General features: G+C 46.0%; 1 protein-coding gene across 1 annotated transcript in view; it reads left to right on the forward strand.

Moving 5' to 3' along the window:
* The window catches only part of spon1b (spondin 1b), a 113,161-nt gene that overhangs the window by 33,444 nt on the left and 67,212 nt on the right, over window positions 1-12,505 (forward strand). The window contains exons 4-6 of the mRNA XM_046346942.1: window positions 2,419-2,492; window positions 2,676-2,798; window positions 4,835-4,983. Coding sequence (XP_046202898.1) covers window positions 2,419-2,492; window positions 2,676-2,798; window positions 4,835-4,983 — 346 coding nt within the window. The remainder of the gene's footprint in view (window positions 1-2,418; window positions 2,493-2,675; window positions 2,799-4,834; window positions 4,984-12,505) is intronic.

The raw sequence follows: 12,505 nt of genomic DNA on the forward strand, positions 1-12,505 counted from the left end.
GCCCTCTCCTGTTCTTTATAGCCACCCTCTCCTGCTCTTTTTTACCATCCTCTCCTGCTCTCTACAGCCATCCTCTCCTGCTCTCTACAGCCATCCTCTCCTGCTCTCTACAGCCATCATTTCCTGCTCTTTATAGCCACCCTCTCCTGCTCTTTATAGCCACCCTCTCCTGCTCTTTATAGCCACCCTCTCCTGCTCTTTATAACCATCCTCTCCTGCTCTCTACAGCCATCCTCTCCTGCTCTCTATAGCCATCATCTCCTGCTCTCTTTAAACATCATCCCCTGCTCTCTGTAGCCACCCTCTCCTGCTCTCTTTAAACATCCTCTCCTGCTCTCTATAGCCACCCTCTCTCCTCAGTGACACAGAGGTTGCAGGCTGGCAGCAGCACTGGAGACATGCAGCCCCAGCTCAAAGCCAGGGCCCATGTGCCTGGGTGTGGAACCACAACTAAAGGATCCTAAACTCTCCCACTGGAACTAATGGTCTGGACAGAAGCCTGGCCCAAACATTGGAGTGAAGAACATAACCATGGGAGAGAGCCATGCAAGTCATGGGTTAGTCAGGGATATTTTACCCAACTGCTACTGGATCCCAGTGCTGAAAACAAATGTTAAGATGTTGACATTGGGTTAAACTGATCTTTTTACAGAGTTTGTCCTCATCTGAACCTTCATAACTTGATGCGTCTAATATTAATCATTTACTGTGTCATATTTTAATGTGAAATGATAAATGAAATATATTATCAAGTTGCTTTATAACAAAGTCCCTGCTGAGCTCCATACGATGTAACTGAGGGCTTCAGAACAGCTGCATGTCTGAGGATGTATCCACAGCTTCCGTTTCCATCTACTGTGGGAAACAGTTTGGGCTGGACCTTGTCTCTTTGGCTCCCCGTCACTGAGATCCTGCTGTTTGATGAGTCCAGCACCATATCTTCAACCCCCAGATACATTGCCAATGTTCTTCACTGGGAGATAAGCTTTAGAGAGTGCAGTCATAATGGTCACAGTGTTGATGGGCTGTCCTGTGGATCAGTCTCAGTCTGGACTCCTGGCTCTCTGTACGTTGGTATTCTGCAGAGGTTGATGGGGAGCAGGTCTGGCAGTGCCTCTGGGGTGGTCTCTGACAGGGTGGTCTCTGACGGGGTGGTCCCTGACGGGGTGGTCTCTGACGGGGTGGTCCCTGACGGGGTGGTCTCTCTGACGGGGTGGTCCCTGACGGGGTGGTCTCTCTGACGGGGTGGTCTCTGACGGGTGGTCTCTCTGACGGGGTGGTCTCTGACGGGGTGGTCTCTGACGGGGTGGTCTCTGACGGGGTGGTCTCTGACAGGGTGGTCTCTGACGGGGTGGTCTCTCTGACGGGCTGGTCTCTGACGGGGTGGTCTCTCTGACGGGGTGGTCTCTGACGGGGTGGTCCCTGACGGGGTGGTCCCTGACGGGGTGGTCTCTCTGACGGGGTGGTCTCTGACGGGGTGGTCCCTGACGGAGTGGTCTCTGACGGGGTGGTCCCTGACGGGGTGGTCTCTCTGACGGGGTGGTCTCTGACGGGGTGGTCTCTGACGGGGTGGTCTCTGACGGGGTGGTCTCTGACGGGGTGGTCTCTCTGACGGGGTGGTCTCTGACGGGGTGGTCCCTGACGGGGTGGTCTCTGACGGGGTGGTCTCTCTGACGGGGTGGTCTCTGACGGGGTGGTCTCTGACGGGGTGGTCTCTCTGACGGGGTGGTCTCTGACGGGGTGGTCTCTCTGACGGGGTGGTCTCTGACGGGGTGGTCCCTGACGGGGTGGTCTCTGACGGGGTGGTCTTTCTGACGGGGTGGTCTCTGACGGGGTGGTCTCTGACGGGGTGGTCTCTCTGTCGGGCTGGTCTCTGACGGGGTGGTCTCTCTGACGGGGTGGTCTCTGACGGGGTGGTCTCTGACGGGGTGGTCCCTGACGGGGTGGTCTCTGACGGGGTGGTCTCTGACGGGGTGGTCTCTGACGGGCTGGTCTCTGACGGGGTGGTCTCTGACGGGCTGGTCTCTGACGGGGTGGTCTCTCTGACGGGGTGGTCTCTGACGGGGTGGTCCCTGACGGGGTGGTCCCTGACGGGGTGGTCTCTGACGGGGTGGTCTCTGACGGGGTGGTCCCTGACGGGGTGGTCTCTGACGGGGTGGTCTCTGACGGGGTGGTCTTACCACCTCTCCTCAGAGGAAACAGACACTCCTTACGCACTACAATAGAGAGAAAGAGGAGCATTCTAATGGCCGGGCGTTGCTATTGGCACACAGTTTCTGTTGCGTGTACAAGTTTATGGCTCTCGGCAGTGTGTGTGTGTGTCTGTGGATGCCCCTAGACGTTGTGTGCTAACACAAGTGCTGTATTTTTGTTGTGCTGTCAGTGAATAAAAGGACTGCTGTTCCTTCTCCTCTGCAGGGCCAGCATTGTGCAGAAGAGGATCATATACTTCCAGGATGAAGGCTCCCTTACCGTCAGATTGTGTGAGAAAGGTACAGCATATCTGTCCTATATACCAATGTTACTTCTCACAGAACAGCCCTTTTATATGACCTGTTACCATAGATTATAATGGACATTCTGTATGGAGTCATATTCTTCAACTATACTATTAGACCAAGCAACATCACCATTGTTATCCATTCTTTGTGCATGTGTGTGTGTGTGCCTTACAGAGGCTGTGTTTGGGGAGACCACAGAAAAGCCCCCTCTGGAATGCTGTGCCTGTGGGACGGCCAAGTACAGAGTCACCTTCTTTGGGAACTGGTCGGAGAAGATTCACCCTAAAGACTACCCCAGTAAGTCCCTCACTGGGGTCATACAGTATATCTACACCCCCACATGACTGTACAACCTCCCACCTGTTGCTCCTCTGTCTGTTTTCTATGGAGTGTGAAAGGATCTGCATTACAGTAATGAAGCAAGACATTGTGGTTGGGGAAGAAACACAAGAAGGTGACATTTTACCCTGGACATATTTAGACTGTCTGTTGACTCGAGTAACATGCTTATATTTTAGCAGATACTCTTATCCAGAGCGACTCACAGTAGTGAGTGCATACATTTTTTATACTGGTCCCCCGTGGTAAATGAAACCCACAGTCCTGGCATTGTGAGGGCAACGCTCTACCAACTGAGCCACACAGGACATACTGCATGTCCTAAAGCAGCACACTGTGGTTTAGAGGATTCCTCTCCAATTCTTTGTGTTTTGTTTGGGATTTAAACAAAGAATGTTCAGTCAACGTGGGTCAGTAAAACAGTAGCAAAGCTGTTATGACACTGTGACCTCTTTGGAGCTGATGATCTGAACCACAGACGTATATTCCTTGCAGTCAGCGTTATGGAGTCACAGCTTATGAAAGGAATCTCTATACATCATTTCAGACAGGAAGAGGCTGTTTTGGCAGGAAATAAGAAAGGTTTTGGTACATTATAGCACATCACAGGGCTTCGCTATGGGCCTGATGGGTTTAAACAGATTAACTGTATAGTTCGCCTTTCCCTCCAGCGGTATATAGAATCTTTCACAAATAGTAACGTATCATGGAAATACATAATTACATTCAAGGGTTTCTGAGGAGAGCACTGAGGGACCATAGTACCAAGCATCAATTGTCTTTTGATAGAGTTATATATATATACAGTACCGTACAGTCACGTCCAAAATGATTGGCACCCTGTGTGTGTGCAACTGGTGAACTGGAGGCAGGTGCAGGAGAGCAGAGACGAGTGAACAGGCACACTTTATTTGGCAGAAGGAAAACAGTCGGACCCCGACTATAGCGAAAACGACACTCCCACCAAAGGCAAAAGCGAATAGCGCACTCGTCACACAAATAATAATAATGAGAAACCAGCATGAAGTGTCACACATGACACGTAACGAACAATTACACACATGGACATGGGGGGGAACAGAGAATAATATACAAGTAGAGTAATGAGGGGATGTGAAACAGGTGTGCGGAAAAACAAGACAAAACAAATGGAAAATGAAAGGTGGAGCGGCGATGGCTAGAAGACCGGTGACGTCGACCGCCGAGCGCCGCCCGAACAAGGAGAGGAGCCGACTTTGGCGGGAGTCATGACACCCTTGATAAAGATGAGCAAAAAGACTGTATAAAATAATACAAATACTGAGCTATGCAAAAGAAATGTAATACTAATACAATTGCTCACAAAAAGAAATGTAACCACTATTTTTTTTTCTTCTAAAAGATTGAGTCAAAATTATTGCCACCCCTGTTTTCTATACCCTTCAATATCTTACCTTGCGACGAGAAGGGCACTGAGCCTTTTTACTAAATGTTTTATGGGATTGAAAAACACATTGAGAGGGAGGGATCTTAGTCTTAGGGATCTTAATTATTTGTTTTTACTCGTTTTTACAAAATGTCTTTCTCTGAGCAATTGTTTTAGTATAAAATAATACAATCATGTTTTTAAATGTTGAGCATACAATATAGCTCAGTATTGTATTATTGTTTTTATACCGTCTTTTTTGCTGATTTTTATCAAGGATCATAATATTTTGGACCTGACTGGCTCCAGCAATGGTAGTGCAGGCCTCACATTGTAACTAACCTTCCAGCCACATGCACAGTCAAAGGCAGGAGCGATCTGTCAGCCTCTACACACGCTGGCACACACACACACACACACACACACACACACACACACACACACACACACACACACACACACACACACACACACACACACACACACACACACACACACACACACACACACACACACACACACACACACACACACACACACACACTTTATTTCTTTGTCAAATTGTCTCTTTGTTTCCCCCCCTATACAGGACGTGCCAATCATTGGTCAGCCCTCATCGGGGCATCCCACTCCAGGAGCTACGTCCTGTGGGAGTACAGGGGCTTCGCCAGTGAAGGGGTGAAACAGGTGGCAGAGCTGGGGTCTCCAGTTAAGATGGAGGAAGAGATTAGACAGAAGGTGAGCTTGGTGAGACTATGATAGAAGAGAGACTGTACAGTCAGGAGGTAAAACCAAACATTATGGAATCAGGCTACAGGAGGCCAGAGGGAGGAGCTATAGGAGAACGGTCTCATTATAATGGCTGGAATGGAATAGATGGAACAGAGTCAAACCTGTGGTTTTCATATGTTTGATGTGTTTGAAACCATTCTATTTATTCCATTACAATGAGCCCATCCTTTAGAATCTCCTCCCACCAGCCTCCTCTGGTTCAGACCTGTTCATGTACGCTGATCAGCTATATCTCCAATCTCGGATGTCTTGATATTTCTATTCTTTCAGCTGAGTCTTTTCTGTGCAGACCTTCGTAGTCATATCTCCTACCTGTCTCCGCCTCCGAAACAGCATGTCAAAGGTTGATCAGCTAATGGAAGGTGACATCTTAATGATACACTTTAGTCCGTATACAGGCTGATCTGCACCACTCTGCTGTTTAACCTTCATTTCCTGCTATTGGGTGACATGGCAACAATAGAGTGTTGAACCCAGGGACAGATGAGATGCTGAGGGGCATTTTGGGATGGCTGTGGAGGAGAGGGGGCATAGCTAATGGAGGGAGAAGTGAGAGAGGACAGCCACATCACGGAGAATCTTAAAGAACAACTGAACTCGAGAACTAACTTCTCTTGTTGGAAACGGCCTATGAGATTGAAATCATTCCGAAGCATTTATTCCAGTCCTAAAATTGACCAAAAAAAGTGCAAGTAGGTTAATTTTGGTCGTAAAGTCAGTATCTTCCAGAACAGAGTTTCTTGAGATTTGAGGAAAAGAGTTCGTCCTGACTTATTTGAGTGTTGGGTTTTCAATTCGACAATGCCCACTTTCCCACTAACATAGGATAAACAGCTGAGGTGAATGTGCTCTCCAGTCGTACAGCAGAACACACTGACAGTGAGACGAACCTGCCCAGCAGCACAGCAGATTGGACTTTGTTTACATACTGTCAGACAGCATGTGGCGCATTTCTTTACTTGAGAAATACTAAAACCTCCTTGGCAAATACATCAAAATGAAATACAGATTCCTTGAGTCATCTTAGATTCGGAATATTTTGAGGAAGTGATGCTGGCTTTGTTCCTATGGTGTCTCATGGTGTTACATGCCTCCTTGAAGGAGGGAGGTGCAGGAATCAGGAGCAGGAGAGCAAGGAAGTCCCAGTGGCACAATACTTTATTAGAAGTTCCAACTCAAACACAACATGGGGGGGAATACGCCCAAACGAGGTCGCCACACAGGGAAATAAACGTCGCACACGGGGGAGAAACCTCTACTCCTAAACACATACCAAAAACAGTACAACTGCCGCGTGAAAGAAAACCCTGTGGTGCAGATATGCACCCCTAACAAAGCAACTACAGAAAACAATCCCACACAAAGACTAGCAGGCAGCAGAGGTAAATAAACCCACCGAAATCAACTACTAGGACCTCTGAGCACTGCCCGAACAGGGAGAGGAGCCCCCTTCGGTGCAAGTCGTGACACATGGGGGACAAACATCAGTAACTGCTACATCGAACCCCCTGAAACTTGAAACCATTTTATTCTTAATTAGCAACAGAAAAGAAAACCATGCAGAATCGGTGTGTTCAGGAAAAAGCTCATAACCCACGTGGGATCCTTTGTCTGTCCTACAATGCTGTGAGGGCTGACAGATCATAGGGAATGTTAACACGTTTCAGACGGATGATAGAGCGCCATGTTCTGTTCGACCTCTGTCACTTGCAAAATATATGATTGGTTGTCACATATTCTGGATACGGGCCACAATCACCTGTGGCAGTGCTCCCACTTTCAACTCGTCTGTTTTTATGTTTCAAACACTTAAACAAGTTGAATGATTGAATGTTGTTGTTGTAAGACATGGGTGTGATATCAAAGTATAATTCAAACCACAGGAATGAGCGTGAGTATTACGCTATTAGTATTAAAATCGAAACACTCTTGCAAAAGTTATATTACTCATTGAAATTAGTTATGAAACTAAATAGTGATAGAATTACATTGGACACAGATTGGTAATGGTCTTTACTGTATAGGATGCAGATGCTTCCAGAATTCAAAGAGCAGTCTGGTGGTGGTGTTATGACTGTTGCTGAATGTGACAGTGACCAGTGTTCTCACAGGCAATCTATAGTTTTGGTAAATAGCTGAGGGAGGGGCCTAGGGACAGCGCTCTGGATGCAAGGACTGACCATCCATGGGATAAAAAAATGACACTTTTAACCATGTTTTGAGACTATGAAGTGTTTGACTACAATGACACTGTTTACAAACAATGGAGTACAACATGCTTACAGTTTTTATTTATTATAGTAGCAATAGAAGATTGCCTCTTTTAGACAGCCAGGAATGCTTAATGCTGTATAGGGATAAATTCCGCTATAAGCCACAGCAATTGCTTCTATTCTGTTGAATTGAGAAACTGGCTATTGGCTGTTGTAGTATGTGCTTTCATTCTTACAAGATAAGGGTAGATTATAACATTCAGTGATCATCATTTGACAATGTCGCGGGAAGAAATATTGTCCAGTTTTGGCGGTGATTACATTCTGTAATTCTGCTGCTGACTTTGGGAAATGCTACTGAAGGAGCTCAGAATCCATTAATAGCCAGGGAAGGGAAATAGTTTCTGCTGAACCCTGAAGCACTGGTACATAACAGTAGACTCAAGATAAGGCAGGGAAAACATGGATTCATCTGAATTAACAGACACCATAGGACAGGAGCTCGAGGTGAAACTCAGAATGAATTAACAGACACCATAGGACAGGAGCTCGAGGTGAAACTCAGAATGAATTAACAGACACCATAGGACAGGAGCTCGAGGTGAAACTCAGAATGAATTAACAGACACCATAGGACAGGAGCTCGAGGTGAAACTCAGAATGAATTAACAGACACCATAGGACAGGAGCTCGAGGTGAAACTCAGAATGAATTAACAGACACCATAGGACAGGAGCTCGAGGTGAAACTCAGAATGAATTAACAGACACCATAGGACAGGAGCTCGAGGTGAAACTCAGAATGAATTAACAGACACCATAGGACAGGAGCTCGAGGTGAAACTCAGAATGAATTAACAGACACCATAGGACAGGAGCTCGAGGTGAAACTCAGAATGTTAATCTCCATGCTCTGGTATTTACATTAAGTAAAGACAGAATCAAAATAAATGGTTCTGAACACTTCATTACAATGTTACGCTGTACATTTCAATTTGTGTAAATAATAACTGAAGATGATTTCATTGGTTGTTTTTAGTAATGAGTCATATGAGCAAATTCTGATTTGTATCATTTGCATCGCCTTCTGTACACAGACAAAAAGAGTTCTTTGGCTGTCCCCATAGGAGAACCCTTTTGGGTTCCAGGTACAACTCTTTTGGGTTCCATGTGGAATTCTCTTTGTAAAGGGGTCTACCTGGAACAAAAAGGGTTCTTCAAAGGGTTATCCTATGTGAATGGCCGAATAACCCTTTTAGGTTCTAGATAGCACCTTTTTTCTAAGAGTGTTCTGTTATTCTGGAAGTTATTTTCAATGTTTATTAATGGTCCCATTCTGGCTCTGGTAGCCATGACTTATACAGGCATTTGTTGAAGTGCTGTGGACTGTGGAGATTGTTGTCCTTGAGCTCAACCAACTGTCATCTTGTATAGAGGGGCTGTGGAACTGATGAGAGGACAATTGAAGAGAGTAAGGGTGTCAAACATGATGATTACATATTGATGAGTTTCAAGTGAGGGGGCCATACTCATAGCATAGGTAGAAAGCAATACAGCATTTCAGTGAAGAAGTTATTGAAAAGATTGCCCCTTTAAGTAGTCTGTTCTTTTGAAAATGTACAGTAGGACCTTGGTACAGATATATGCTCCTTGCCAAGGATTTGTATTCCAGATATAATTATTATTGGGTGTTTTATGATGATCCCCATCATGATAAAATGTGTATTGTGCTAACTATTACCAATTCACAGTATGAAGTTAATGACAACTCGGCGTATGCTGCAATGTTGTCCTCTAACCAAGGCGATGTGGTGAGTGCCTTCAGTGTTCTCTGATGTAACAGTGCTGTGAACTTTCCATTTCCTCTAACAGTATGGTGCATTCCATTTGCATACAATTGACATCCTTGGAATGCTTAACAACACAATCTCTCTCTGTGTGTGTGTGTGTGTGTGTGTGTGTGTGTGTGTGTGTGTGTGTGTGTGTGTGTGTGTGTGTGTGTGTGTGTGTGTGTGTGTGTGTGTGTGTGTGTGTGTGTGTGTGTGTGTGTGTGTGTGTGTGTGTGTGTGTGTGTGTGTGCGTGCATGCGTTGAATCACAAAGCAGCTAACACATTGAGATTAGACATGGGCAACACGCACTGAGTTTCAACATTTACATGCATTATCAATGGCTCACATAATACACATTTAATGTCATGTCCGTATTGTAAGGACCCCCACAAATGCAGCAAATTGAAAACATGCAAATTTACATGTCACATTTACAGGCTGTAAGTTGTGAGGAAATGCTTGCAAGTTCGGGAGCAGACTCTAATTAAGATTTGGCAGGACATCACTGTCATACAGTGTTTCCCTCTATATCTCCCTCTGTATCCCTCTATATCCCCCTCTATATCCAACTCTGTATCTCCCTCTGTATCCCTCTATATCCTCCTCTATATACAACGCTGTATCCCCCTCTGTATCCCTCTATATCCCCCTCTATATCCAACTCTGTATCCCCCTCTGTATCTTCCTCTATATCCCCCTCTATATCCCCCTCTATATCCAACTCTGTATCCAACTCTGTATCCCTCTATATCCCCCTCTGTATCTTCCTCTATATCCCCCTCTATATCCCCTCTATATCCCCCTCTATATCCAACTCTGTATCTCCCTCTGTATCCCTCTATATCCCCCTCTGTATCCATCCTATATCCCCCTCTATATCCCCCTCTATATCCCTCTATATCCAACTCTGTATCCCCTCTATATCCCCCTCTATATCCCCCTCTATATCCAACTCTGTATCTGTATCCATATCCAACTCTGTATCCCCCTCTGTATCCCTCTATATCCAACTCTGTATCACCCTCTGTATCTTCCCCCTCTATATCCCCCTCTGTATATCCAACTCTGTATCTCCCCTCTCTGTATCCCTCTGTATCTCCCTCTGTATCCCCCTCTATATCCCCCTCTGTATCCCTCTATATCCCCCTCTATATCCCCCTCTGTATCCCGCTATCCAACTATCCAACTCTGTATCCCCTATGTATCTTCCTCTATATCCAACTATGTATCCCTCTATATCCCCCTCTATATCCAACTCTGTATCCCCCCTCTGTATCTATCCCCCTCTATATCCAACTCTGTATCTCCCTCTGTATCCCTCTATATCCCCCTCTATATCCAACTCTATCCCCCTCTGTATCCAACCAACTCTGTATCTCTGTATCCCCCCTCTATATCTGTCTGTATCCCCTATATCTCCCTCTGTATCTGTATCCCCTCTATATCCCCCTATATCTTCCTCTATCCATCTCAACTCTGTATCCCCTCTATCCCTCTATATCCTCTGTATATCCCCCCCTCTATATCCAACTCTGTATCTCCCTCTGTATCCCTCTATATCCCCCTCCCAACTCTGTATCCCCCTCTATATCCCCCTCCCAACTCTGTATCACCCTCTGTATCCCCCCTCTATATCTCTATATCCAACTCTGCATCTCTGTATCTTCCTCTATATCCCCCTCTGTATCCCTCTCTCTGTATCCCCTCTGTATCCCTATATCCCCTCTGTATCTTCCTCTATATCCCCTCTGTATCCCCCTGTATCCCTCTGTATCCCCTCTGTATCCCCCTCTATCTATCTGTATCCCCTATATCCAACTCTGTATCCCCTCTATATCCCCCTCTATATCCCCTCTATATCCCTCTGTATCCCCTCTATATCCAACTCTGTATCACCCTCTGTATCTTCCTCTATATCCCCCTCTATATCCCCCTCTATATCCAACTCTGTATCTCCCTCTGTATCCCTCTATATCCCCCTCTATATCCCCCTCTGTATCCCTCTATATCCCCCTCTATATCCCCCTCTGTATCCCTCTATATCCAACTCTGTATCCCCTCTGTATCTTCCTCTATATCCCCTCTGTATCTCCCTCTGTATCCCCCTCTATATCCCCTCTATATCCAACTCTGTATCCCCTTCTGTATCCCTTCCCCCTCTATATCCCTCTGTATCTCCCTATCTTCCTCTAATCTCTGTATCCCCCTCTGTATCTCCCTCTATATCCCCCTCTAAATCCAAGTCTGTATCCCCCTTTGTATCTTCCTCTATATCCCCCTCTATCCCAACTCTGTATCTCCTTTATATCCTGTATCCCCCTCTGTATCCCTTTATATCCCCCTCTATATCCAACTCTATATCCCCCTCTGTATCCCTCTATATCCAACTCTGTATCCCCCTCTATATCTTCCTCTATATCCCCCTCTGTATCCCCTTCTGTATCCCTCTATATTCAACTCTGTATCCCCTCTGTATCTTTCTCTATATCCCCCTCTATATCCCCCTCTGTATCTCCCTCTGTATCCCTCTATATCCCTCTCTATATCCAACTCTGTATCCCCCTCTGTATCTCCCTCTGTATCCCTCTATATCCCCCTCTATATCCAACTCTGTATCTTCCTCTATATCCCCCTCTATATCCAACTCTGTATCCCCCTCTGTATCTCCCTCTGTATCCCTCTATATCCCTCTCTATATCCAATCTGTATCCCCCTCTGTATCTACCTCTATATCCCCCTCTGTATCTCCCTCTGTATCCCTCTATATCCCCCTCTATATCCAACTCTGTATCCCTCTATATCCAACTCTGTATCCCCTCTGTATCTTCCTCTGTATCCCTCTATATCCCCCTCTGTATCCCTCTATATCCCCCTCTATATCCCCCTCTGTATCCCTCTATATCCAACTCTGTATCCCCTCTGTATCTTCCTCTATATCCCCCTCTGTATCTTCCTCTGTATGTCCCTCTGTATCCCCCTCTATACCCCCTCTATATCCAACTCTGTATCCCCTTCTGTATCCCTCTATATCCCCCTCTAAATCCAACTCTGTATCCCGCTATATCCCCCTCTATATCCAACTCTGTATCTCCCTATGTATCTTCCTCTATATCCAACTATGTGTATCCCTCTATATCCCCCTCTATATCCAACTCTGTATCCCCCTCTGTATCTTCCTCTACATCCCCCTCTGTATCTTCCTCTATATCCCCCTCTATATCCAACTCTGTATCTCCCTCTGTATCCCTCTATATCCCCCTCTATATCCAACTCTGTATCCCCCTCTGTATCTTCCTCTATATCCCCCTCTATATCCAACTCTATCTCCCTCTGTATCCCTCTATATCCCCCTCTAAATCCATCTCTGTATCCCCCTCTGTATCCCTTTATATCCCCCTCTATATCCAACTCTGTATCCCTCTCTG

The sequence above is a fragment of the Oncorhynchus gorbuscha genome, linkage group LG01, assembly GCF_021184085.1.
Source record: "Oncorhynchus gorbuscha isolate QuinsamMale2020 ecotype Even-year linkage group LG01, OgorEven_v1.0, whole genome shotgun sequence".
NCBI classification, from domain to species: Eukaryota; Metazoa; Chordata; class Actinopteri; order Salmoniformes; family Salmonidae; genus Oncorhynchus; species Oncorhynchus gorbuscha.